Source organism: Schistocerca gregaria, chromosome 6 (genome assembly GCF_023897955.1).
Source record: "Schistocerca gregaria isolate iqSchGreg1 chromosome 6, iqSchGreg1.2, whole genome shotgun sequence".
Classification (NCBI taxonomy): Eukaryota; Metazoa; Arthropoda; class Insecta; order Orthoptera; family Acrididae; genus Schistocerca; species Schistocerca gregaria.
The window spans coordinates 172,502,876-172,527,871 of record NC_064925.1 but is presented as its reverse complement, the minus strand read 5'-3'; the positions used below and the strand labels follow the sequence as shown (position 1 = coordinate 172,527,871).

At 38.7% G+C, this 24,996-nt stretch overlaps 1 protein-coding gene across 6 annotated transcripts in view; it reads right to left on the bottom strand.

Moving 5' to 3' along the window:
- The window catches only part of LOC126278359 (1,5-anhydro-D-fructose reductase-like), a 129,301-nt gene that overhangs the window by 43,571 nt on the left and 60,734 nt on the right, over positions 1-24,996 (bottom strand). For all 6 annotated transcript variants that reach the window (XR_007550694.1, XM_049978420.1, XM_049978419.1 and 3 more), the window contains one exon: positions 7,271-7,527. Coding sequence is in view for 5 of the 6 variants with exons in the window: in XM_049978420.1 (XP_049834377.1) it covers positions 7,271-7,527 (257 nt within the window). In the remaining variant the exon portion in view is untranslated. The remainder of the gene's footprint in view (positions 1-7,270; positions 7,528-24,996) is intronic.

The following is a 24,996-nucleotide window of genomic DNA, read 5'->3' as shown; positions in this document are numbered from 1 at the left end:
CGCTTCCTTTGTGTAGTGCACCCCTGACCTATCTAGGGGCATCCTACAATTCCCCAACCAATAGCGCAGGTCTAGAAATCTGCAATCAAGACCATCACAGAGTTGACGAAGCCTCTGGTAGAGACCCTCCAATCGGCTCCAAACCAAAGAACCCCGATACACTCTGGGAACAATGCTGCAAATAGAGAGCTCTGCTTGCACCCCGCGTGTGAGGTCAGCGATCTTCACCAAATCCGCCAGCTGCATGTATGAACTGAGGATCGCCTCAGAACCCAAGCAACATGCGTCACTGGTGCCAACGTGAGCAACTACTTGCAGACGACTGCACCCCGTGTGCTCAATAGCTGCAGGCAAGGCCGCCTCCACATCTTGGTTGAGGCCCCCCCGGCAGACAAACTGAGTGCATGTTGGAATTCTTTCCAGCCCTGTACGCTATTTCCCTAAGGGGCTCCATCAACCGCCTAACGTTGGAGCTCCCAATAACAGGAAGGCTTTGGCCTCGTGTGCCTGCTCAGGCCCTGCTGAAGGAGCGGCCACCTCCCCACTGACAGGATGAACGGGTTAGGCCAGCCGGCCAGCCTCCACATTGACCCTCCGCCTCGAGTGACATGAACGTGTTGCAGTCCGCCACTCACCCTGAGGTGAGGGCAGCCACAACGCGCTGGGTACACTAAGAGGTGTCCGCCTTTACTGCACCTCGAGGCAGAGGCAGCTGACTGTAGCCAACAGCACTGACAACACACACACACACACACACACACACACACACACACACACACACACACACACACACACACACACCTATCCATCCTACTGCTAATAACTGGACATATAGAGTTGTGACAAATAAAACAGCAATATGCAACTGCACAGTTGTGTCACCAGTGCCAGATTGAGCTGCAATATACGAACAATTACTTATGAACTAAGTGATCAAATGACCACGACTATGCCACTATACAGATATTACAGTGCGATCCTACCCCTGTGTTGGTACAAATGACAACCGCCTATGTGATGTTACACTCTACCATTATTAAAATTTGATACTACCCCGTTCTAATTCGAAAGTATGCAAATATCCGAAAAATTTCACCACACAAGCACACAAACACACAAAGTAATTTGAATTAAACCTGTGGAACTAATACGGAAAACTGAATATATGACTAGTTTCTGCTACTGCTGCTCGCACACGTCACTCTGCAAGCACAAATGAAACTGCACTGGCCTCTGTCTGCTGCTAACTGACTCTACGAAATAAACAGAAAGCACTGGCTGTCCAAAACAAACAACTGACTAACGATTCAGCGAATTTATACTTTACAGCTACCAATAAGCAACATTACTCTTCTCAAATACAAGAATATGCAAGGATTTTATGTAATTAAATATGCAAGTGCACAAGCACTCGAAAACAAATTAAGAATCAAGCTACAAAACAAATATGGCAGCTAAATATGCGACTTGCTACTGCACTGCTGATGCACTACCGCTGCACTGATACTTCACCAGCGGCTGCTCAAGGCTCACTGCGCTGTGTCAAAAGTGCACTGGCTGTCCAAAATTCTGTCCCATCTAATCTTCAGCATTCTTCTGTAGCACCACATTTGGAAAGCTTCTATTCTATTCTTGTCCAAACTATTTATCGTCCATGTGTCACTTCCATACATGGCTACACTCGATACAAATACTTTCAGAAAAGACTTTCTGACACTTAAATCTATACTCGATGTTAACAAATTTCTTTCCTTGCCATCGGAAGTCTACATTTTATATCCTCTCTACTTCAACCATCATCAGTTATTTTGCTCCCCAAACAGCAAAACTCATTTACTACTTTAAGCGTCTCTTTTTCCTAATCTAATACCCTCAGCATCACGCGATTTAATTCAACTACACTCCATTATCCTCGTTTTGCTTTTGTTGATGTTCATCTTATATCCTCCTTTCAAGACACTGTCCATTCCATTCAGCTGCTCTTCCAGGTCCTTTGCTGTGTCTGACAGAATTACAATGTCATCGGAACCTCAAAGTTGTTATTTTTACTCCATCGATTTTAATTCCTACTCCAAATTTTTCTTTTGTTTCCTTTACTGCTTGCTCAATATACAGATTGAATAACATCGGGGATAGGCTACAACCCTGTCTCACTCCCTTCCCAACCACTGCTTCCCTTTCATTCCCCTTGACTATTATAACTGCCATCTGGTTTCTGTACAAATTGTAAATAACCTTCCGCTCCCTGTATTTTACCCCTGCCACCTTTAGAATTTGAAAGAGAGTACTCCAGTCAACATTGTCAAAAGCTTTCTCTAAGTCTACAAATGCTAGAAACATAGGTTTGCTTTTCCTTAATCTTTCTTCTAAGATAAGTCGTAAGGTCAGTATTGCCTCACGTGTTCCAATATTTCTACAGAATCCAAACTGATCTTCCCCGAGGTTGGCCTCTACTAGTTTTTCCATTCGTCTGTAAAGAACTCGCGTTAGTATTTTGCAGCTGTCACTTATTAAACTGATAGTTCGGTAATTTTCACATCTGTCAACACCTGCTTTCTTTGGGATTGGAATTATTATATTCTTCTTGAAGTCTGAGGGTATTTTGCCTGTCTCATACATCTTGCTCACCAGATGGTAGAGTTTTGTCAGAGCTGGCTCTTCTTATGGAATGTTGTGTACTCCCAGGGCCTTGTTTCGCCTTAGGTCTTTCAGTGCTCTGTCAAACTCTTCACGCAGTATCATATCTCCCATTTCATCTTCATCTACAGCCTCTTTCACTTCCATAATATTGTCCTCAAGAACATCGCCCTTGTATAGACCCTCTATATACTTCTTCCACCTTTCTGCTTTCCCTTCTTTGCTTAGAACTGGGTTTCCATCTGAGCTCTTGATATTCATGCAAGTGGTTTCCTTTCTCCAAAGGTCTCTTTAATAAGAAGGCATAAGTATTTTAATGGGTATGGACTACTCAAGAAAGAGAGTTCCCTGTTGAATGTGAAATGTAGTTTTATTTTGATATTTTGTCCTGTGAGCAGCCAAAATGACCTCCCAATTTCCTGAGAGAATACCCAGATTATTTTCCAAAATAATTAACAAAAACTATGTTAAACAATACCTAAAGCATAGAACATGAGGTCTTTTGATTACCGTTCTAGCACAGAAAGTTTAAATCTTGAACTAGTATTGTAAAGGAGCACAACAAAATTTGAATAGTTGAAAATGAGTGGAAGGTATATCTTTCTCTTATGAAATGATCAGTGACATAAGATACAAACAGAAATACATATTTTAGTCCATCCATCTGAGAATGCAACACACCCCTTTGGAAGGCTGTTAAGTAAATGAAAGGATATACTTTCTACTCAGGCTCGTTCATAGATGTATCCTGGAGAACTTTCTATGGGAAGTTGACACACCATAAACAACACTGGTGACAGTTCTACATAACATAATATTTTTTAATTGGTGAGGAATCTGCTAGAAGATTATCTATTACAGCTATTAACAAAGATTAATTTGATGAAACACTTGCTAAAGAAATGTTCTTGCTGTACCTGGTATATTTGACAGCACCTCTGAGGGGTATAAACCTATATGTATATAAAGCTAAATAATCAATCTTGTTTGTGAACAGTGTAATCACACTGAAATTGTGATGTAAGCCAAAGTTCCACAATGTTTTGTTAAGTACTGTTACATATGTGAACCGTGCATTGTCAAAATAGTGGATGCTTTCATATGTGAGACAGACTGGAAAAAAAAGAAAAAAATTAAGGAGGAACAAATGCTGCTTGCACAGCAGCAGCAGTTATATTGTTATGAAGGCTGGAGAACTTAGCTGGTTGTACACAGTGTTGCTCATGAGTTACCTGCCTAAACAAATGTATAAATACAGAAGCCTGAATTGATTTTTCAAGTGTACAAGAGTACAATCAGACACTGTAAAAAAGATGGTCAATAGGTAAAAATTTTTACAATAACGTAAATAAGTGCTAGAACATCAGATGAGACTGCCAAGTGATATCATTTATGTGCCAAAAATTGTTGGATCAGTATATTTCAATACAGTTACTATTATAAACAGACTTTCTTACCTGTGATTGTTCAGCTAGTGGGGTGAGTACGGGGTTTATGTAATGTCACAAAATTATTCATGCTTACATTCGTACACTTATTGCTAGCACAATAATGGGTAACGTGTGCCATTAATACACTGTTATTTCAGTTTTTAATTTTATTTCAGAAGATTTTATTAACTGTTGTGTTGGCTTTCACCTTAATAAGTGATGGGACCCAGTGATTTCTTTAATATCTCCAGAAAGATAGAAATGTTTCGCTTTACACCTCATCTAGTGACAGTTTATTTTATTATTTTGACTGCTGAATTTCTCTCTTCACAGGACCGCAAGTTGATGGGTGCACATGTAATATAACCATGACACAAGTGCCTCCATGCCTCAGATGAAGCAATACTTGACAGAGGGCACTAAACTTGGCAGACGGCAGTTATGCAGTGGTAATACCTATGAGCATGTGCCAGTGTGCCAACTTTTGATACAAATGTAGAAATGTGTGAAGAAGTTGCTGTTATCCTGTAAGATGGCCAATATGCTGGTGAGAATTCAGCTACCTTAAAGTTTAAGATGTTGAAGACAAGATTTAGGCTGAGTTTGACCAGTGCAGGCAGCAATGGAAAGGGAGGGGGAAGGGGGGGGGGCTTTGAGGACTGCCTCATGCTTGCCATCAGAGGGACAGCCAGAAGCATGTAAATGGCTGTTTTTCCCATGGAAGCTGGTGGCTAGGGTGAGCTCCTGGCTGGCAGCAAGAAAGGGACAATGTAGGAAAAGTGTATAATGCTAGTTTTCGCCACTCACTGATAAATGTGATAGCCAAATATTCTTAATTCTGCAATCATTCGATGGTTCAGCATAGCACAAATACAAACAAACCAGCACAATCACAGCAATAAGATACATCTATTGCAATATTAATATTGTATTTATCTAAAAAATTACAGGACCTTATTAATAAACAAGGTATGGGATGAAACCCTGGCACAACAGCTATCATTCCCCTATGTCTCACATTTACACCTATTTTATTTATTGAGGCACTATCAATTTTCTACCTTTATTAATGAAATGTATAAGATCATTAAATACATCACAGTTGTACAGTACATGAATACACGAGGGCAAATCTCCTAATGTACTATACATTAGCATTTTCTATTTGTCAGGACTGATAATTAATATTTAATTTATTTAATGAATAGTCACTCTGGCCAGCATTAAGATCAACTGTAATTTAAAGCCAGGAAAGTGTCCGTATCTTGTGAAAATATGAGTAGGTTGAGTATGAGAAGACACTTCAATAGATCAGGCTAAGATCATTTACTTATATATCGTGAATGTTTTTATCATTTTCATTTGTTATAACGCGAATGTGCAAGTTAACTTTACAAATTATTTGTGTATAAGCTTTCATGAATAGTATGTAGTGTTTGGTATCAACAGAATCGTAAAATAATAAGTTGTCACTTAAAACATACATGTATATATAATTTGTACATTAGGTTGATAATCAAATGGCATTTCATTTTCTAGATTTTAAGTAAAACTGTGGAACAACAGTAGGGAAACACACATTTTCACTGATGTGAGCAGTTTCATGCTCAAACGTTCTGACTGGTTCTGGGGAATGAGGTAGGATTATTGGAGCACTTGAAAAGACACACTAGACGCACTGTGGAGAGACTCATTGTGAGTAGACATGGTAAGATTAATAATGTGTCAGATGTAAGTAACGTCTTGAGTTCTGAGTGGCAAGTGGTCACAGATACTTTAACTTTTTCTGGCAATTATAAATTTTTCAGGTGATGTGGGACCTTGTCTCAGGGACTTTGTTTTACAGTCCAACAATGTTTGGTTGGCCAAGGTGATTCTGCTACCTCACTTTAGGCATTTATGCAAATTTTACTGCACTGGAGAGTCATTATTAACTTTGATGCATATTTAAATACTACTCTGTGGGACCAGTTTCAAAGCTTAGTCTGATTGAATAAATCAGTAAATACAGTTTAAAGCTTTGTTGTTGCCTGCATCAATTATTCACTTGAATTCACTACTTTTCATTTATTATTCTTATTTTAACATGTTTCAAACTGAATTACTTAATAATTTGCATCATAAGCCAACGTTTGGATAATTCAACTTCAGCATCACAGACAAACATCTGCCGCATCTGAAGTATCGAATACGAGACTGAAATAGAAGGGAGAACCGATAGAGGTACTCAGGGTACCCTCTGCCACACACCGTCAGGTGGCTTGCGGAGTATGGATGTAGATGTAGATGTAGATGTAGATCACTACCATTTCCATCTTTCACTACATGAGTCTTGGATTGGTTTGATGCAGACAGCTATGAATTCCTCACTTGTGAGAAGCACGTCATCTCAGAGTAATACTTGCACCCAACATCCTTGATTATTTGTTGAAAACATTCAAATCTCTGTCTTTCTCTGCAGTTCTTAGTCTCTACAGATACATCAAGCACCATGGAAGTTATTCCCTGATGCCTTAACACATCTCCTACCATCCCATACCTTCTTCTTGTCCATGTTTTACCTCCTCCTTGTCCATGTTTTCCACATATTCCACTACTCACTGATTTTGTAGAGACCCTCCTCATTTCTCATCTCATCAGTACACTAAATTTTCAATATACTTGTAAAGCATCACATCTCAAATGATTTGATTCTGTCCTTTTACAGTTTTACCACAGTCCATCTTTTGCCACAATACATTGGTGTGCTCCAAACATACATTCTCAGAAAATTATTCCTCACATTAAGACCCATGTTTGACACTATTTGATTTATTTTAGTGAGGAAAGCCCTCTTTGCCTGTGCTAGAGTAATTTTTATGTCCTTGCTTCACCCATCATGTGTTACTTTGGTCCCAAGGTCATAGAATTCCTTCACTTTGTGTACTTTATGGTCACCAATATTGATGTTACGTTTATTGCTAATCTCAATTTTACTACTTGTCATTATCTTTGTCTTTCTTCGTTTTACTCTCAGTCGATAGTGAGAGCTCCTCTGGGACTATTTACTCCATTTAATACATCCTGCAACTTGTCCTCACTTTTGTTGGGGATATTAATGACATCAGAAAATCTCATCATTGATATCCTTTCACCCTGAATTACAGTTCCACTCCCAAAAGTCACACTGGTTACATCTGTAATAAACTACTGTTTAAGCTTACTTGTTAACATCGCCTCCTCTTGCACGTACTACGTTGGACAACTGTGGAGAGCCCAAGGGAGCATATGCACAGACTGTCACATCGAGTGCTTTGCAAAAGGCAGCCAACTCCCTCTGCTGGAAGTAGATGTGCAGCTCCACCTGCAGATTGGCTGGCTTGATGCGGGCAGCCTGCCAGATGCGTTTGATTTGGCTAGAGTTGAAGTTTGACAGCCCGATTGAACGAGCTCTACCGGCATCCACTTGAGCTTCCATTGCCTAGACAATGACAAAAATTAAACAGAAATTAGTGGAACAAAGACTGCTAAAGTAATATGTTTCACTTTCATAATACACTAGTGAACCCAGCAATGCTTCACAATTAGATATATGACCTAATCTTGTGTATCCTTGACAATTGAATTAGGATGCAAATTTCAACATCTCATTCCAGCTTTCCTAGCTACATTGGCTTGAAACTTGAACTTATAATGAATACTACATGATACAAATGAAAAACATCTCAAAAAGTCCTTTAGCGATTTGCTTGAAATTTTTACACAATACTCTAATAAACATTCAGACAAACATAGGCTATACATTTTTTTTTAAAGAACTATTTACAGATTTTCTGTTAAAACCAACAGCGTGACAGAAGATGCTATGCTGTGAAAATGTGCAGTTTTGTTTTCTTTCTTGTAGTCAGTTTTAACTATAATAGCAGGCCATTCAAACCATTAGACAAATTGTTTATCCCATATATGCTGTTTCTCCATATATATAATTTTTTAACAACTGTATGCAGAACAATGTGCTGTTTTGTTTTCTTCCTCACAGTCAGTGTTAACAGAAAACCCATACCATATGAAAGCTGTAACTATGACTTATTGGCTTATAATTACAATGTTGCTGCACAGGCTGAATTGTCTGAAACTTTGTAATGCTCTGTGTTAGCAAATTAAAACTACTTAAAACAATATCACTCAAGCTACTATCCTCAGAGGTCTCCTGCACACCCCAAGTACCAATGAACCCAACTGATTTATCCATTCAATTTGAGGTATCGCAGTTGAAATAGACTGCAATAATGGAAATGAAACCACAGCTTTTGCTTTCTCGTAGTAGGTTTTAAGAGAAAACTTCCACACAGCTTTTGATTACTCACAGTAAGTTTTAACAGAAAACCTCCTCACAGTTGTTTAAAGAAATATATATGACCAAATTTTTGCAAGAGCAGTGTGCAAAAGTTTGAAGTAAATCAGTCAACAACTTAAGGATCTTTTCTGAATATGTTTCCTCTTCATATGTAGCCTACACCCACCTGAATATTTAATATAAAATCATGTAAAACTCTGAAGTAAGGTCAAGGACTTTTTGAAATTTTTGTTAAAAATCTTTCCCATTTATATATATTTAAAGGAGAAAAACAATACATAGGCTATAACATATAGCATTTTTGTGTCTTGTCTCCAAATCAACCTGATTTCTTCTGAGTCAATTTAGTCATGTTCCACAAAGTTCAGTCACAAGTCTTCTATTATTTCTCAGTTGTAAGAAGCTTTTCATTTCATAAATCACAAACAGAATTACTTCCTTTCAATGAGATACATTTCAAACTAGACTGCTATGGTCATGTAAAGTGCTCGACAGCAGGCTGTTCCATGTCAACACTGTGTGCACAACAATACTGGCTAATGTGTAGGCAAATGCCACTGTAAAAGAAAAATTCTATCCAAGTAAAGAAAAATACAAACATTTTATTACATTTGTGGAACGACATATTTTTCTTATTCAGCTATGACAAAACATTTCGGAGAGATGAGGAACATTACATGATAGATTATGTTCTGTTAGATTTTAAAAAGAGAAAACAATGAATCATTCTTCAATTTAAAAAAAATCTATGTAATAACAAAAATGATAAAATTATACCTAAAGGCATATTCTACAAGTGGTTTCTATTTTGTCAGCAATAATGCTGAAGGAAACGCAACAGCATCTAGAGATCAAGGTATTATAAACAAAAGCCGACCACGGTGGCCGAGTGGTTCTAGGCGCTTCAATCCAGAACCGTGCGACTGCTATGGTCACAGGTTCGAACCCTGCCTTGGGCATGGATGTGTGTGATGTCCTTATGTTAGTTAGGTTTAAGTAGTTCTAAGTTCTATGGGAGTGATGACCTCAGATGTTAAGTCCCATAGTGCTCAGAGCCATTTAAACCATAAACAGAACAAAATCCTCTCTTTGTCTCTTCATACATCTGTACTAATAAAAGGAATAGCTACTTTGGCAGATTTCATAGTTGTGTTTACTGGAGTAACATAATATGACTTTTTGAGCAATTCATTAAAAACTTAAGAAATTTTAGTACAGTTTTTAAGTTTTGACAATTGTAATAATGAAAAAGAAAATACAACTCAGGATCCACACACAACAGTAGACTTTATCAGCATGAAATATATACTAGGAAATTTGAAAAAATTTAACACAAGGTTTTGAAGGAATAATTTAAAAATCACCTTCATAAAGACAACATTAAAAAAAAAAAAAAAACTAATGGAGCTTATCCATTACAGGTATTTTAGAACCCATGACTGTTAATTGAATGTAAATACATAAAACTGCAACAAGTCACTTTCTTGAATAGTTATTTACTATTCCATGAAGAGGTTTCCGAACCTTTTCAGGTACATCTTCAGACGGTTTTTGGAAATTACAAAAAAAAAAAAAAAAAAAAAAAAAAAAAAAAGAGAGAGAGAGAGAGAGAGTTCAAATGGCTCTGAGCACTATGGGACTTAACATCTGATGTCATCAGTCCCATAGACTTAGAAATACTTAAACCTAACTAACCTAAGGACAGCACACACATCCATGCCCGAGGCAGAATTCGAATCTGCGACTGTATCAGCAGCGCAGTTCCGGACTGAAATGCCTAGATCCACTGGGCCACAACTGCTGGCTTGGAAGTTACATATCTATTTCTAGCATAATGCTGGGTGCTGGCTTGCAACGGCATGGGCAGCTTTTTTCTATTACTGTCCATCTCTTTGCTTCCATTTTGATGGCTAGCTGGTACATCATGTCGCTCACGTTTACTTAATTGTATGTATTTACACTGTGATAGCGAATCTTTGCCAGCATCCAGGATGTGCTATACACATATGATAGCAAAACTTTGCCAGCATCCAGTATGTGTTCTACACATGTTATACTCATGCTGAATGCTGGCATGCATACAACATGTGTTATACACATTACACACATGCTGGATGCCGGCAAAGTTTTCCTATCACAATGCAAATGTGTATATGCTACAAATAGATGTGTAACTTCTGAAAACCATATGAAGATGAGCCTGAAAAGGTTTGAAAACCGGTTCACTGAATAATAAATAACTATTCAAAAAGTGACTGGTTGCACTTTTATGAAATTTCAAAAATACAACAAATTACTGAAGAAAGAGAACACAAAAAAATTTTAAGGAATTTATGAAGTTTCACACCATGAATATGAGACAAAATATTTAGGTTAGACAGACAGAACTTCCAGAACATTCCTACCCAAGTGATAAAAATGTTTTAAGCAAACATTTTGAAAAGTAGAAACATAATATAGGTTCTATTAAGAATAGATAATGACCTTAAATGTAAAGAAAATAAGTAGACACTTAGACATATTAGACAAAATAGGATTCTATGGGTCAAAGAGGAAGGAAATTGAAAAACTGCTGAAACAGCAGAACAAGTTCTCTATCAAAGCCTATTTCAATATATAAGACTAACTGCTCACCTTACTTTCACCTACCTGGCATCCCACATGCATCTCATTCATTTTTATTAATGAACATAAATGCAACTTATCTTTATTTTCTGCATTTCTTCAGTATACTTGTACACTTAATTATTGCTCCTATGCAACAACTTCCTTGTTTAATGTATCCACATCATCATGCCCTAAACTAAATCTCCCAGGCCCACTGATCTTGAATCCTCATCTAGAAACTTTGTATGAAAATTATATAAGGCCACATGCGAAGAAAATGTAAAATCCCTGAATATGAATTTTTTTACCCTCAAATTCACCTCTCACTGTACTTCATACTTTAATGTTCACCATCAAGCTGAATGTACTGTGTCATGTAAAGCTACAAGTAGTGAGGCTGCATATTCTAAGGGTAAGTCTGTGTAATATTTTTCTTATTTATTATAACAGCAAAAAAGACATTATTTTTCAACATTGTCACCAAGTTGTCAGAACTCATCATTCCTGCAGATGGTTAACCATTGAGTTGCTTTTGATTAGAGATCTGGGCTGTTTCCATTCCATGCTCTGGCATGTGCTCACCATTTCAAAATGTCAATCCATGGATCACTACCAGTGATGATTCAGTTAAAAAACATTTCACTCTTATTGGCATGAAAGTGCTGTAGTTGCTGACCGATTCTCATATGATTGTTCTTCATTGAGTTGGTTTGGCACCCCTCTTGCAGAGAATTCATGACAGCTGAGATTTTATATTCAGGATCACAATTAACATGCATCAACATTCGCTTGTCAGTTATTCAAAATGAGGTCATGAACTTGCTCAATGTTGACATCAGTAGTGAATGTGACTGGAAGTATGCCTTTAGACAATAAAAACAAGAAAAGGACAGAGGGAGAGCCACATTTACTTTGCAAGAGCAAAAAGCAAAGCAATGTGACAACAATGAAACCTACCACGAGACTAAAGACAACTGTGTTATCTAGCTGTTGACAAGCTCCAGGGAAGTCAGTGAGGACCACTATTGACACCTATGTACGTTAATGATCTGACAGATATTGTGAGCAGCTAACTGCATCTGTTTGCCGACGACTCTGTAATGTAGGAGAAAGTCTTCTCTTTAAGTGACTGTAGGAGGCTACAGGAGGACTTGGACAAAATTTGTAATTGGTGCAATTAATGGCAACTTGCTCTAAATATGGATAAAATTAAATTAATTCAGAGGAGTAGGAAAACCAATCCTGTAATGTCTGAACACAATGTTAATAGTGTGTTGCTTGACAGTCATGGAAGGAGTATATAAGATAGGTTGTAGGGACGGTAAATGGTCAATTCCAAATAATTGCGAGAATTCTAGGAATATGCAACTCATCTTAAAAGGAGACTGTGTACAGGACACTTTTGTGACCAATTCTTGAGTACTTCTTGAATTTTTGGGTTCCCCTCTAGGTCAGATTAAAGGGAGACATGAAAGCAATTCACAGGCATGTTACTAGATTTATTATGGGAATCTCTCAAGATAAGAAGTCTTTTCATGTAACATCATGACAAAGTTTAGAGAACCGGAATTTGTGACAGACTGTAGAATGATGTTACTGCTACCAACATACACCTTGCTAGAGGACTTTGAAGACAAGATAAGATTACTCAGGACTTGTATAAAAGCACATAAACAGTCATTTTACCCTTGCTCCATTAGCAAGTGGAACAAGAAAGGGAAATACTAACATTAACAAGAAGTACCCACTGCCATGCATCATATGGTAGCTTGTGAACTATGTATGTACATAGGTGCAGATGTACTTAGATCGTCAACCTCAAGAAATTTAAAATGAAAGTTCAGTTACTTATTGAATTACCCTCTCACACCTCAACATCACATCAAGTACACCATAGGATGAAAGACACCAAAGCAATTAGTCTGCTTAAAGAGCAGGTAAGTGCAGCTATGAGGTGCTCGGAATTTATTTGAAACTAGTGTGAAACATGTTAAAAAATAGTACAAGCTAGGAGAAAGCAACATGTGGCACCACCCTGGAAGCAGTGGGCCAATAAATTCTAGAACAAATGCCAAGTCTGCTGTAAGCAATATAGAAACAGTTCCAGTTGTACCCAAATCAAAATCCACATCCAAAGTGTGGCAATCAATGCTATACAACTACAGGTGCATAATGCTGTGTTTCATGAAACGTAAGCAAACTGGTTTCCCAGTTGGGCATCTCATTATTTAACTGTCTGGCCGCTGCAAATGTTCTTACTACATGATTAGCTGAGCACTGCCTGCAAATGTTCTTACTACATGATTAGCTGAGCACTGTAACATATCAACTAATATGTCTACCTGCACCAAGTAGCCTTTGTCTGGACTTCTACTTCAGCTCAGGCTACCAAGGTGGCCTGCCTCCCCCTGTGCTTTCTGCTTCTGTTGCTCTAAGATTTGTCACAACCAAGGTGAACATTATTGTTGGTGTAAAAATTAGTTTCTGACATTAATGGTTGTTACAAATCTGTAGAAATTTACAGATGGATTTTCCTTTGACAGTTTTTTATGCAATTTTGCTAACCCAATCTGACAGTTGTGTTTTGCTTTCAACACACATCAGTAGTGCAGTGCTTCTTCACAGCACAACTCTGATAATAGCCAACATACTGAATATACAGAGGGAGAGGGAAAAAAATTGGAAAAACTGGAAGTATAACCCATTACCTTGCCATAAATGGTACAGGAAACCTGTTGTCATACAAAAAGGCTTCTAGTCATCTTGGCATGGATAAATACAAGTACAGGTATACTTTGGTTTTCATGGGAATCTTAGACTATTGTCCCTACAAAATAGTGACAACTTCAAGAAAAATTATGGTGATGGGTAGTGATCTTGCACCTTTCTGTCCAAAGTAGACAAGAAATGCTCAATAATATTGAGCTCTGATGACTGTGATGCCCAGGGCAGATGTGAAACATTCATCCTCATGCTCACAAAACCAGCCCTGGACAATGTGAGCTGTATGAACAAGGACAATGTTGTCTTGGAACACAGCATCACCACTGGGGAACAAACACTGTGCCATGGGATGAACCTGACCAGTCAAACCGGCCACATAATCCTTGGGAGTAATACAACCTTGCAGAGTAACTGTGGGATCCCTGGAATACCATGATATTGTTGCCCAAATCATCACTGAATCCCTGCTGTGTTTCACTTTTGGGATGTAAGCTTGGCCAGAATTAGAAACAGTGTGAAACAAGTCTTGTCCTATTGAATGACTTTCACCCATTGCTCCAAAGCCCAGGATTTCTGGCTTCGACACCATTTTCATGTTCTGGGCATTTGCATCAGCTGACCTTGCTATTCACTGCTTATGGAACTCCCTTCCTGTTGTTATGGTGCTGACATGGTCTGCACATGTTCTTTCGGTGGTAATAGGGTTTTCAAGTATGATATACAGTTCTGCATGGACTTTTGCAGCTGTCTTTTTCATAATCCTCTACAATGACCATCTGTCACAATCATTCAACATATATTTTTATATTGTGACTTAGTAGATGAAGCTTTTGTGATCATCCTGTATGCAATATAAAGCTTTGATATGGTGCCTCTTCAAACACAAAGCACTTTGGCTACCATGGTTATGGAACCACTCAACATATGAGCACTAACAATTTTCCCATGTTTAAATTTACTGAGCATTGACGTAATTTCACTCACAATTACACAGAACACTGTTCTAACCACAAATAACAACTGCAATGAGAACACTGCACAGATGCTGTTAATGGTCAAATAGATTAACACAACCTGCAGGCGTGGCTAGCACTTGCATTTAAGTTCAAGCAAATATTTCTTATGCTGTTTCCATATTTTTGTGCAACCTCTTTTGTAGTCAAATGCTTCCTGTTGTTTTGTATGCTGAAATAAAAATACCAGTTACCTGTGACATTGTTCTCATATATTTGATTTCTTTGTGAGCTACATTGACCACTGTTTAATTTCACTGTTATTAAATCACGAGACTAACTGAGTGCATCATCACAGAAGGAGAAGAGATTGCTTGCCTTTAATAAATAGGCCTACTCTATGTGAACAGTACATCCCTGGAACAGTTCTCATCCTGTAGGAAAATTTTGCAATGTGTTTCTTAAATTTCTGATAACTTCTAGCCCAATGTAAATGGACAACATAGTTCTCTGTCATGCCATTACAATATTTCATAATTTTAATGTAACTTTCAAAATCAGGCAGATGTAATCTTAAGTGTTCATCCTGTCCTATGTGTTTTATGGCACAACAATTCATCTATAAACAGCCACACAGACTAAAATGTGTTCTGGGCCTAAACAGGTTATAAGAATGAACAAAAACTGTACATTTTGTGTGCAATAGTGCAATAAAATCTCCAAGGCAATGTAAATCAAGGTGTATGAAAATTTTGTTGATATATGAGTAGTTATATGTCATGTCATAAATACATGATCACCTACTATTTTTATCTGACGCAATGTGTGCTGTATTTTTAGTTTTGTATACTTTACATACAGAATAGACAGCTCAGCAGTTTGATCTGTGTATTTTTCAGCACAGTATCTTCTGTCGAAAATAATATTAAGAATGATAAAATGCTCTGATCATTCCCTAGTTGACAGCTGTGTCCCAAAGTCAAATCATCAAATGCATGACTAAGAGGACAAAAATCTTTTTCTTTATAATCAAATTTGTCATTAAACCATGCTTTCTTTCTTTCTAAGTGTTTCATTATCACCTTTGGATTCTTTGGCTGATGAATAATCAATTCAAAAATAAGTCTCTACTGTTACACCTGCTGACATACATACTTGCCTTCAGAGTCCGTGGAAGAGCTCTCTTGTATATAATAATAATTGCTCATCCTCAGTAGAATAGTTGAAGAGAAAAACATGATGATGCTAATCCTAATCAACAGTAAAATGTAAATTGAAGTTAAATGCAGGAAAAAATGAAACAACAGCAACAGAGGAAGTACCCTAACACAAATTAGCAGCCAGCACTGTGAAAAACTACTGAAATGTGAGTCAAAGTGCTAAAGCAGCTGAGAAAACAAAGGGTTTGCACATCTAAGATTTACCTCCTGGCAGGTTCCACTGGTAAGTGGCTCAATGTCCATTCAGCATCTCCTTTTGAGGTGACTGATAAATTCCACCTCCATATCAACGTCCACCAGTGGGATATCCTCACTGCTATTTGGTGGAGACACAATAGCAAACATCTATGAAAGTAGAATAAAATATTCTCGGACTTCTTGCCATGTCAAATCTTGGTAAAACCTCGAGCTTTCGACGATATTCACCACCATCGTCATCGTCAGGAAACTGACTGGCTAAACAGCAGCTGTGGTGGACCTTATGTAGCCCCAGGACTGCTTGTGATTGGACGGCTCCTGATTGGACGGCGAATACGTCACGGTGTCGCAGATGTTGTCGACGCCTGCACTGGTGGCACCATCGCTCCCGGAGTATCGAAGACCCGCGGCGAATCTCTCTGATGCTTCTCCATATCGAGCGCTCGCTTCCATGCACCACTAAGATTGTAACCATTGTCACAATTAAAATTGTTTTCGCACATTCTAATTTCTACCGCCTCTTTAATTACCGAGTCCCAGTATGTGGAGGCCTGAGACAGAACTTTTGTTTCACCGAACAAAAGTTTGTTTCCTAGTGAGACTATGCTCCACAATTGCCGATTTTTCCAGCTCCCTATTTTTAATGTGACGTTGATGTTCTGTGCAGCGATCGGAGATGGTCCGGACTGACTGACCAATGTAACTACTTCCACATTCACAAGGAATTTTGTAAATACCAGGAATCCTGAGACCGAGGCAGTCCTTCACAGGACGCAACATCCCCTTGATTTTCCTTGGAGGTCGAAAGATCGGTCTTAAACCTCGTCTACGAAGGATCCTGCCTATTTTACTGGAAATAGAACTGAAAAAAGGAAGAAACACGCTAGGTTGTTCATCATGCGAATAATCATTATTTTCACGTTTCTTTCTCTTGGAGAACGCTGACTTTACATCCCGTGAACCATAGCCGTTCCACGAAACACGTATTTAAGGTGATTAATTTCAGAATTTAAATGGTCTTTGTCAGACACAGTTCTTGCTCTATATATCAATGTATTTAGAACGGCTTTCTTCTGAGCTGGATGATGGAAACTCTTTGCATTACCAAGATTTGACGCGGCAAGAAGTCTGAGAATATTTTATTCAACAGTGCCGTCGCGAAAGACTTCGTTCTCATCTATGAAAGTAGTTGAAGGACAATGAAAACACAAACAGAAAACAATGTGTTCAACATACACAAATAATGGAGGTCGGAGGATTTCACACTCTGAAAAGCAGGATAGATTGTGCTCTGTGGCAGATCTGACAACATTGTTCAATGATGGTGCTTGCAAATGCACAATGTTGTACATGGGGCTTCGCAGCATACAATCTCTACATTTTCCCATTTGAACATAATGACATCATCAATTATGATTTCAGTGGCCACGGGATCATAGAGATCAATGGACACACGTTAGCTGGTTGGATGAATCACATTTCTTATTACACCAGGTCAATGGTTGTGTCCAATTACGCCACCATCAAAATGAACAACTGCTTGAAACATGCACAGTCCCATATACAAGCTGGTGGGGCAGCAGTATATTATGGAGGTCATACACTTGGGCTTCCATGGAAGAAGCAGCAGTAATCAAAGGTTAATTTTAATAATCAACAGGCTGTTGATTACTGAAACTAAAATTAATATTCATACAGTTGCTGACAGGGTCGCGAAATGCTGAAGATATTTAAGTACTCAAAGGCACCCTGACTGCTGCAGACTATGTGAAATTTTTGAAATGGTTGAGTATTCAGCTAGGTGGTGTTGTGATATTTTGTCAAACTGTTTGTTGCCATCTTCAGGTGGTCCCGGTGAGTGCTTGATTCCACTGGGTGCTGTCTTATATGCCCTTTCCCCTCCTCCCTGTTGTCAATCATCAGCCCTTGGAGCCTGGGCATGGCTCTGCTGGTCAGGTGGTGGGAGAAGAGCACTGGTTGGATCCAAGCCATGGACCTCAATTTGTAATCGCCATTACTGAGATCACATTGCTGCTGGAATGGAGATGCTCCTACATGGTGTGACCCCAACTCTTCAGTTAATCAGATCTCCACAAATTCCTTTTAAAATGCAGTCCCCAAATCTTTGGCCTGTTTTAAGAACTTTGTGTCACTGTAACTATCAAGAAGGCATACTGAAATATAATGCCTCCAAATTTTTTATTCTGTTCTTAATATTGGCTGAGATATTACATGTCATGCATATTATTGCACAATTTTCCCATTTCGCTGATGCAAGTTGCAATGCTCTGCCACTGGAGGGTTACAAACTATTGCATGTAACATGGCAGCATGTGATGTAACTACGTCAGTACATGAGAAACAGCATGCTGTAATAGAGTTTCCAACTGCAGAAAACATGCCTCCAATTGAAATCCATATAAAAATGAATGCTGTGTACAGTGATGATTGTATCAACAGGTGAATGTGGGACATTGAGTTGTCTGCACTCATAAGGAAGGAAACAGTGATGCTAACCTCAATATGTGTGTGACAGAGCTAAGAGTAGATGACTGCACATGACAACTGACGAGACTATTGGAATCAGGTTGATGAATTCATCAGAGAAAATCATTGATAGCACAGATAGAGCTCTCAAGTAATTGCGGCATATCATGAGAGAGAATACAGCCCATCACTGCAGAACAGCGGTATAGAAAACTATGTGCGTTGTGGGTGCCTGGAAAGCTCACTCCTGACATGAAACAGAGGAGACTGGACATCTGTCAACAATTTCTCTTGCATTTTGAGAGTGAAGATGATGGTTTCCTCAACATTGTGGCAGGTGATGTTGCTCGTTTCACCATTTTGATTTCAAAAACAAGAGAGCATTAACAGTGTTCTGCTACAAACCATCAGCAATGTTGGCAAAAGTTCAAGACCAAGCTACCAGCAAGCAAAATCATGCTCACAGTGTTCTGGGATGTTCAAGGTGTGGTGCATTTGGAATTATACCTAAAGGCAGCACAATAAACTCTGCAAGATCCTGACAGCACAAGTTTGAAGAGTTTGTCCACACATGGAGCACCCTCTCCTTTAGCATGACAATGCCAGACCACGCACAATTACTGTGATGTATGTGACAATCCTACACTTTATGCTCCAGTCGTTAATCATCCATATAGTCCCGACTTGACCCCATCCGATTTTCATCTGTTTCCAAAACTTAAACAACACTTTTGAGGATTTCACTTTGATAGTGATGAATTGATACAAGCAGAGGTGAGGTTGAGGTTCTGTCAACAAAGTGAAACATTCTACAGTTAAAGTATCAACAAACTCATTGGGAGAAATGTGTTCATCACCAGAATGTCTATGTTCAAAAACAATTATATACAATAAAGAATAAAGATGAAGAATGTTAATAAAGTTTATTTTATTTAAAAAGTTTTTAGTGTTTTGCATTAAAAATTCAGAGGCCTAACTTTTCAGCATGTCCTCATATTATGATCTTTGGAGAGGCAGTGCTCTGCGATAGTTACTTTGCTGGTTGTCCTTTATTTGTGAGATGCCTGTGCCCCACACATCTTTCCTACACAGTCCAGGTCATCTGGCCTATGTACATTTTTCCACACCGGAAGGGAATGTGGTAGACTCCTCATTTTCTGAGTCATAAACTGTCAACAGAATTCAAAAGGGCTCTCATTTTGGGTGAGCAAAAAACGCACCTGACATTATATTTCCAGATATTTCTCCCAATTTTTGTTGACATGTTACCAGCATACAAGATAAATGCTGTTGTAGCATGTTTCTCTTCTTTCTCTGCATGTTGTGGCTTGGAATCACTTGTTCGTATGGCATAATGAATAAGGTGGTGGTTGTATCCATTCTTTTATAAAACTGTCTGCTGGTGCAGCAACTCTGCTGTTAAACTGTTTTGATCACAAATTTTGTGATTCCTGTGTGGTTTACAGTAAACACTGTATTCAAGTTCACCATTTGGTCTCTTCTTGACCAGCATGTCGAGGAATGGAAGTTGATTATTTTCTTCTATCTCTACTGTGAATCTGATTTTTTGGTGCAGTGAATTCAGATGATTCAAAATGTCCTCTAGATGATGTCATCCATGTTGGCATATTAACCCTTTAGCTGCTCTGGGCGTGTTGACACGTGCACCTTTGTACTTGTCCCTGTGTGCTCTGAACAAGTTTATGTGCGCCAGAAGTCCTTCTATCTGATACTCTGAACATGTCTATGCATGTAAACATGTTCAGAGCAAACAGGGACAGGTACAAGGGCATGCATGTTAACACGTCCAGAGCAGTTAAAGGGTTAAGAATGTATCATTCACATATCTGAAGAAACACAATGGTTTGTGGACTGCTGAGTCAAGGATGGGTTTCTCCTCCAAATGCCTCAATAAACATGTTGGCTATCAATAGTGATAGCAGTCACCCCATTACCTCTCTGTCTGTCTGATTATAGTAATTACCATCAGACAGACTCGAGAATGATTACAAAGTGTCTCACTATTGATGGTCAAAACTTTTCTCCTATAAGGTTAATTGTGGCTCATAGATGGTACCTTAAAGGAGAGAGAACCCATGTTGAAGGTTACCAAGTCAAAACGTCTGAAGGTACTGAATGAAATGTACTGAGCTGAAGATCATTGTCACGTGTTTTGCCATCTCATACATTGATGCACCGATGCTGCTTATGACGGGATGGAGTGGCCTCCGTTCTTTATGGAGTTTACATAATATGTGAAGTCTAGGGGATGCAGTTACTCATGGACAGTCTTTACGACATTTTAGCTTGTAAAGTATACTGGAGAAGTTTGATGAATTTTCTCTTCATATAGTTTGTTGGATTATCTACAACCATTCTCCAGTAAGCACCATCCTCTAGTAAGTTGTACATCTCCTGGTTGTATACTAAATGTGGTTGCAGACTGCTAGCACTGAGAAAAGAGGTTCTGGTGGAAGTATGGCTGTGAGGATGGGTCAAGAGTCATGATTTAATAGCTCAGTGAGTAGAGCAAGCAGAGCACTTGTCCGTGACAGGCAAAAATCCCCAGTTCAAGTCACAGAGTGGCACACAGTTTTAATCTGCCAGGAATTTTCAAATCAGTGCACTCTCTATTTCAGGATGCAAATTGATTCAGGATCTTTCAGGTTGATCCCTGCACACCTACAGCTACACTCTGCATAACATTATAAAGATCACAATGGATGGTAATTTCACTGAAGCATATAGTGTGTGTTCCACCCACTTCATTCATTGTCACAGATAGAGATCAGCAAGAACAGCAGCTAGTATGACAGAGCAAAGCTGCCCAATTAGTCCAGTTTTATGGGACAAAAATGAATGGACCTACAGGATATTTCTAGATTGCTCATAAAAATGTATTCTTGAATTTTTTTAAATGTACTTTCATTAAACACCTGGTAACTGTCTTCAAATGCACCCAAATTAACGTTTTTTACATTTGCAATGGCCTGTGTGTGTGTGTGTGTGTGTGTGTGTGTGTGTGTGTGTGTGTGTGTGTGGGAAAGGGGGGGGGGGGCAACTTTGGCCCCATTCATGTACACACAAGGGTCAGATTTCAAAATGAAATATGCAAATTCATAACATACACAACTCTTAATTTCTGCTATGTGGTTTGTGTACATCCCTTCATCCTTCTTGCTTATAGTAGCATGGTGACTTACTTCATCCAAAACCCATGTGATCCATCATAATGCAGAGGTCACCTAGATAGGCTGATAACTATACTGAATTTTACATTAAAATATTTTTGTGTATCGTTCAAGTATAATTAATAGTGTGACACAAAGCAAGATCCAAAAACTTTTCAGAAGAGAGAAGTGGAAGGTTGACTTAGAGATGCATAAAGTAAATGTATCAATGAAATTTGAGTTGTATAAAAGTAGGAGGAAAGACAGACAAGTTTGAACAGAAAATAGGCTGAAGGAAGGGAGTATACTAATCCCTCTACTTTTCATCACTGTTATGGATAATACATAACAGGAGTGGCAGTGCTAATGGGAGATGGAAGTATGAAAGCAGTGGAATATGCAGATGATTCGATGGTATGGGGGAAATGGAGGAGGAGGGGCACAAGAGAGGTAAACGTATGGGAGGAAGCAGTGGGACAGTAGGGATTGAAATTTAATACAAAGAAGTAAGTGATAGTGACAATGAGGAATGGGATGAGACAAGCAACAGACTTACAAATTAGAGGGCAAATACTAAAGACAGTGGAAAGTTTTAAATACCCAAGGAGCATGACAGAATACAGCAAGAGGTATGACAACGAGATTAGTGAAAAGCGAAGGCAAGCCCATGGATTTCTGTGGAGTGTAAGAAGCCCAAGGCTAGAGCAAAGATGTACCAACAAAAAATAAGCAAATGTTTCGGTCCAGTACATGTGTAAGCATCAGAAATATGGGTAATGAAGCAAAGGCTGATAAGCAGGATACAAGCTTGCAAGAAAAAATTCAAAGATTTGGATAGGATTTACAAGAATGGATACAGTAAGGAATGAGACAGTAAGAGGTGCAATGAAAGAGAAGCCCATGCAAAAGACTAAAGAAATGGCAAGTTGTTATGGGCATATTGAAAGAATGGAAGTTGGCAGGATATCAAAACAGGCTTATGAAACGCAAAATGAGACAAGAGACCTGCAGGAAGACGGAGACCCAGATTGATTGTAAGAATGAAGCAATGTGTGAAGAAGAGAGGAGCAGCCTGTTAAAGGGCAGAGAAGGAAATTTGGTGGAACAGGAAAAGATGGAGAGGCTTATGTTCCAAACAGACCCATTCAGTTTCAGGAAACTGTAGAAGCAGCTGATGACTATGAAGTACTTGTATAATTCATTGTGGGCTAAGAGAAAAGTCAGGTGGTTGCTTCAGCAGAAGTTGTTTGATCCCATGAAACACGAATTGCTTATAATCTGTTCTCTATGCTCTCACTGTGCTTAGCCAATAAGGACTGTGAGTGAGGAAATGTGTCAATTGCTGGCCATCACCGTAGAGCATTGGGTCCCAGCCACAAGCCCTTGCTCTCTGGTGCCCGTGTCCAGCTACCAAGGACACGCTTCCTTCCTGACTCCTTTGTGTGCTTTAGTTCTCAAATGAAGAAAGGAAAATCCAGGCTAGAATAATGGCAATAGTATGAGAAGGATAGATTGCTATTTACTATACAGCGGAGATGGTGAGTCGCAGACAGGCGCTAAAAGACTACCAAATAAGTAAGCTTTTGGCCAGAAAGCCTTCTTCAGAATTAGACAAAACACACACACACACACATATAAACACGACCACTGTCTCTGGTTGCCAGGTCTAGACCTGCCTGGTCTCGGAAGCCAGAGCCAGTGATCATGTATATGTGAGCTGCATCGTGTGTGTGTGTGTGTGTGTGTGTGTGTGTGTGTGTGTGTGTGTGGTGTGTTGTCTAATTTGGAGGAAGGCCTTATGGCTGAAAGCACACCTGTTCAGTTGTCTTTCTGTTGTGCCTGCCTGTGAATCAACATCACCGCTACACTGTAAGTAGCAATCTATCCCTTTCATAATAATGTCATTAGTTCTGAAATGAGTAACTTACATTTCTAATGGATCACATTTTAAACTCCTTTCATTCATAAAAATCTACTCCTTACAGTTTAACAGCACTGGAAGATGCCCACACCTTGACTATCCTGAATGGGCTCACTCTGCACCTGAACATATAGTGTTTCAATAGCAGCTAGAAAATTGTACATTGAAATGGTACTGCCAATGTCTAGTAATACTGTAGAACACACTACATGACACAAATGTACAGCCTGACACATGTGTACATTAGATATTTATAATTTATGACTTTAGTCTTTGCATTGACTTTTGGTTTTGTATACCTAATTTTAACTTTTGGATAATTTTCAGAGACTTTTCCTTCATTTAAATCTTGTAATTAGTAATTGGATGAACTAATAACAAAACACAAGGCAGTCAATGACCCAAAGATCAGTTTGAAGAGCTCAATGCTTTACTAAACATGGTCCTATTGGAGATGGTATGCTACTTCCTTCCTCTAACTTTCAAACTGACTTAGCCAGCCAGTTTAGGGGGATGGGGAGGACAATCTAATGTGGATTCCAAACCATGGTGCTCAGACATTAACAAAAATTGCAATAGGCAAAACAAGTGATAAGTAACACATAGAAATCCTGGGACAGTTCAGGGATCAAACATGAGACCCCTGCATCTATCATCTGACACCTTACCCTATTGATAACACACATATATGGGGCAGTGCATTGTTCACATCAATTAAATATTACAAATTCCTCAACAAAGAAAAGTTTTTGAGAAACTATATTTACAATAAAAAAACGTGATACTAAAAGTTTGAATTTATTAGGCTAATGAAGAAATGACTGAATTAAAAGAAATCAAATGTGGACATGCAAATGACTATAATATCAACAAAAATAGGAAGTGTTGAAAAAATATCATGATAGCAATTATCAACAAAAATAATCTATCTTTGAACATATAACCTTGCTGGATAAATAGAAAGTCTACTCATCAAGCTGTGGCAGAAGAAAAAACAATGAAAGTTAAGTAAATGTGCAAGCTTTTCAAGCCAAAGACTACTTCTTCTGACAGACACGGTTGAATGGAAATGAAGAGGGATAAAGGAAAAGGACTGGTGAGATTTACAGAAATGTCGCCTGAGACCCCAGGTAAGGTAGATTTATCAGATCATTCTAACACTTCTACATATGGCATCTGCCATCTGAAATCTGTGCGCATCTCACTCCCACCACACACCTTGCCTGTCACCACTGATGTCGCCTTCCTCTATACCAACATTCCCCATGTACATTGTCTGTCTACTGCTGCTAAACATTACCTTAGCCAGTATC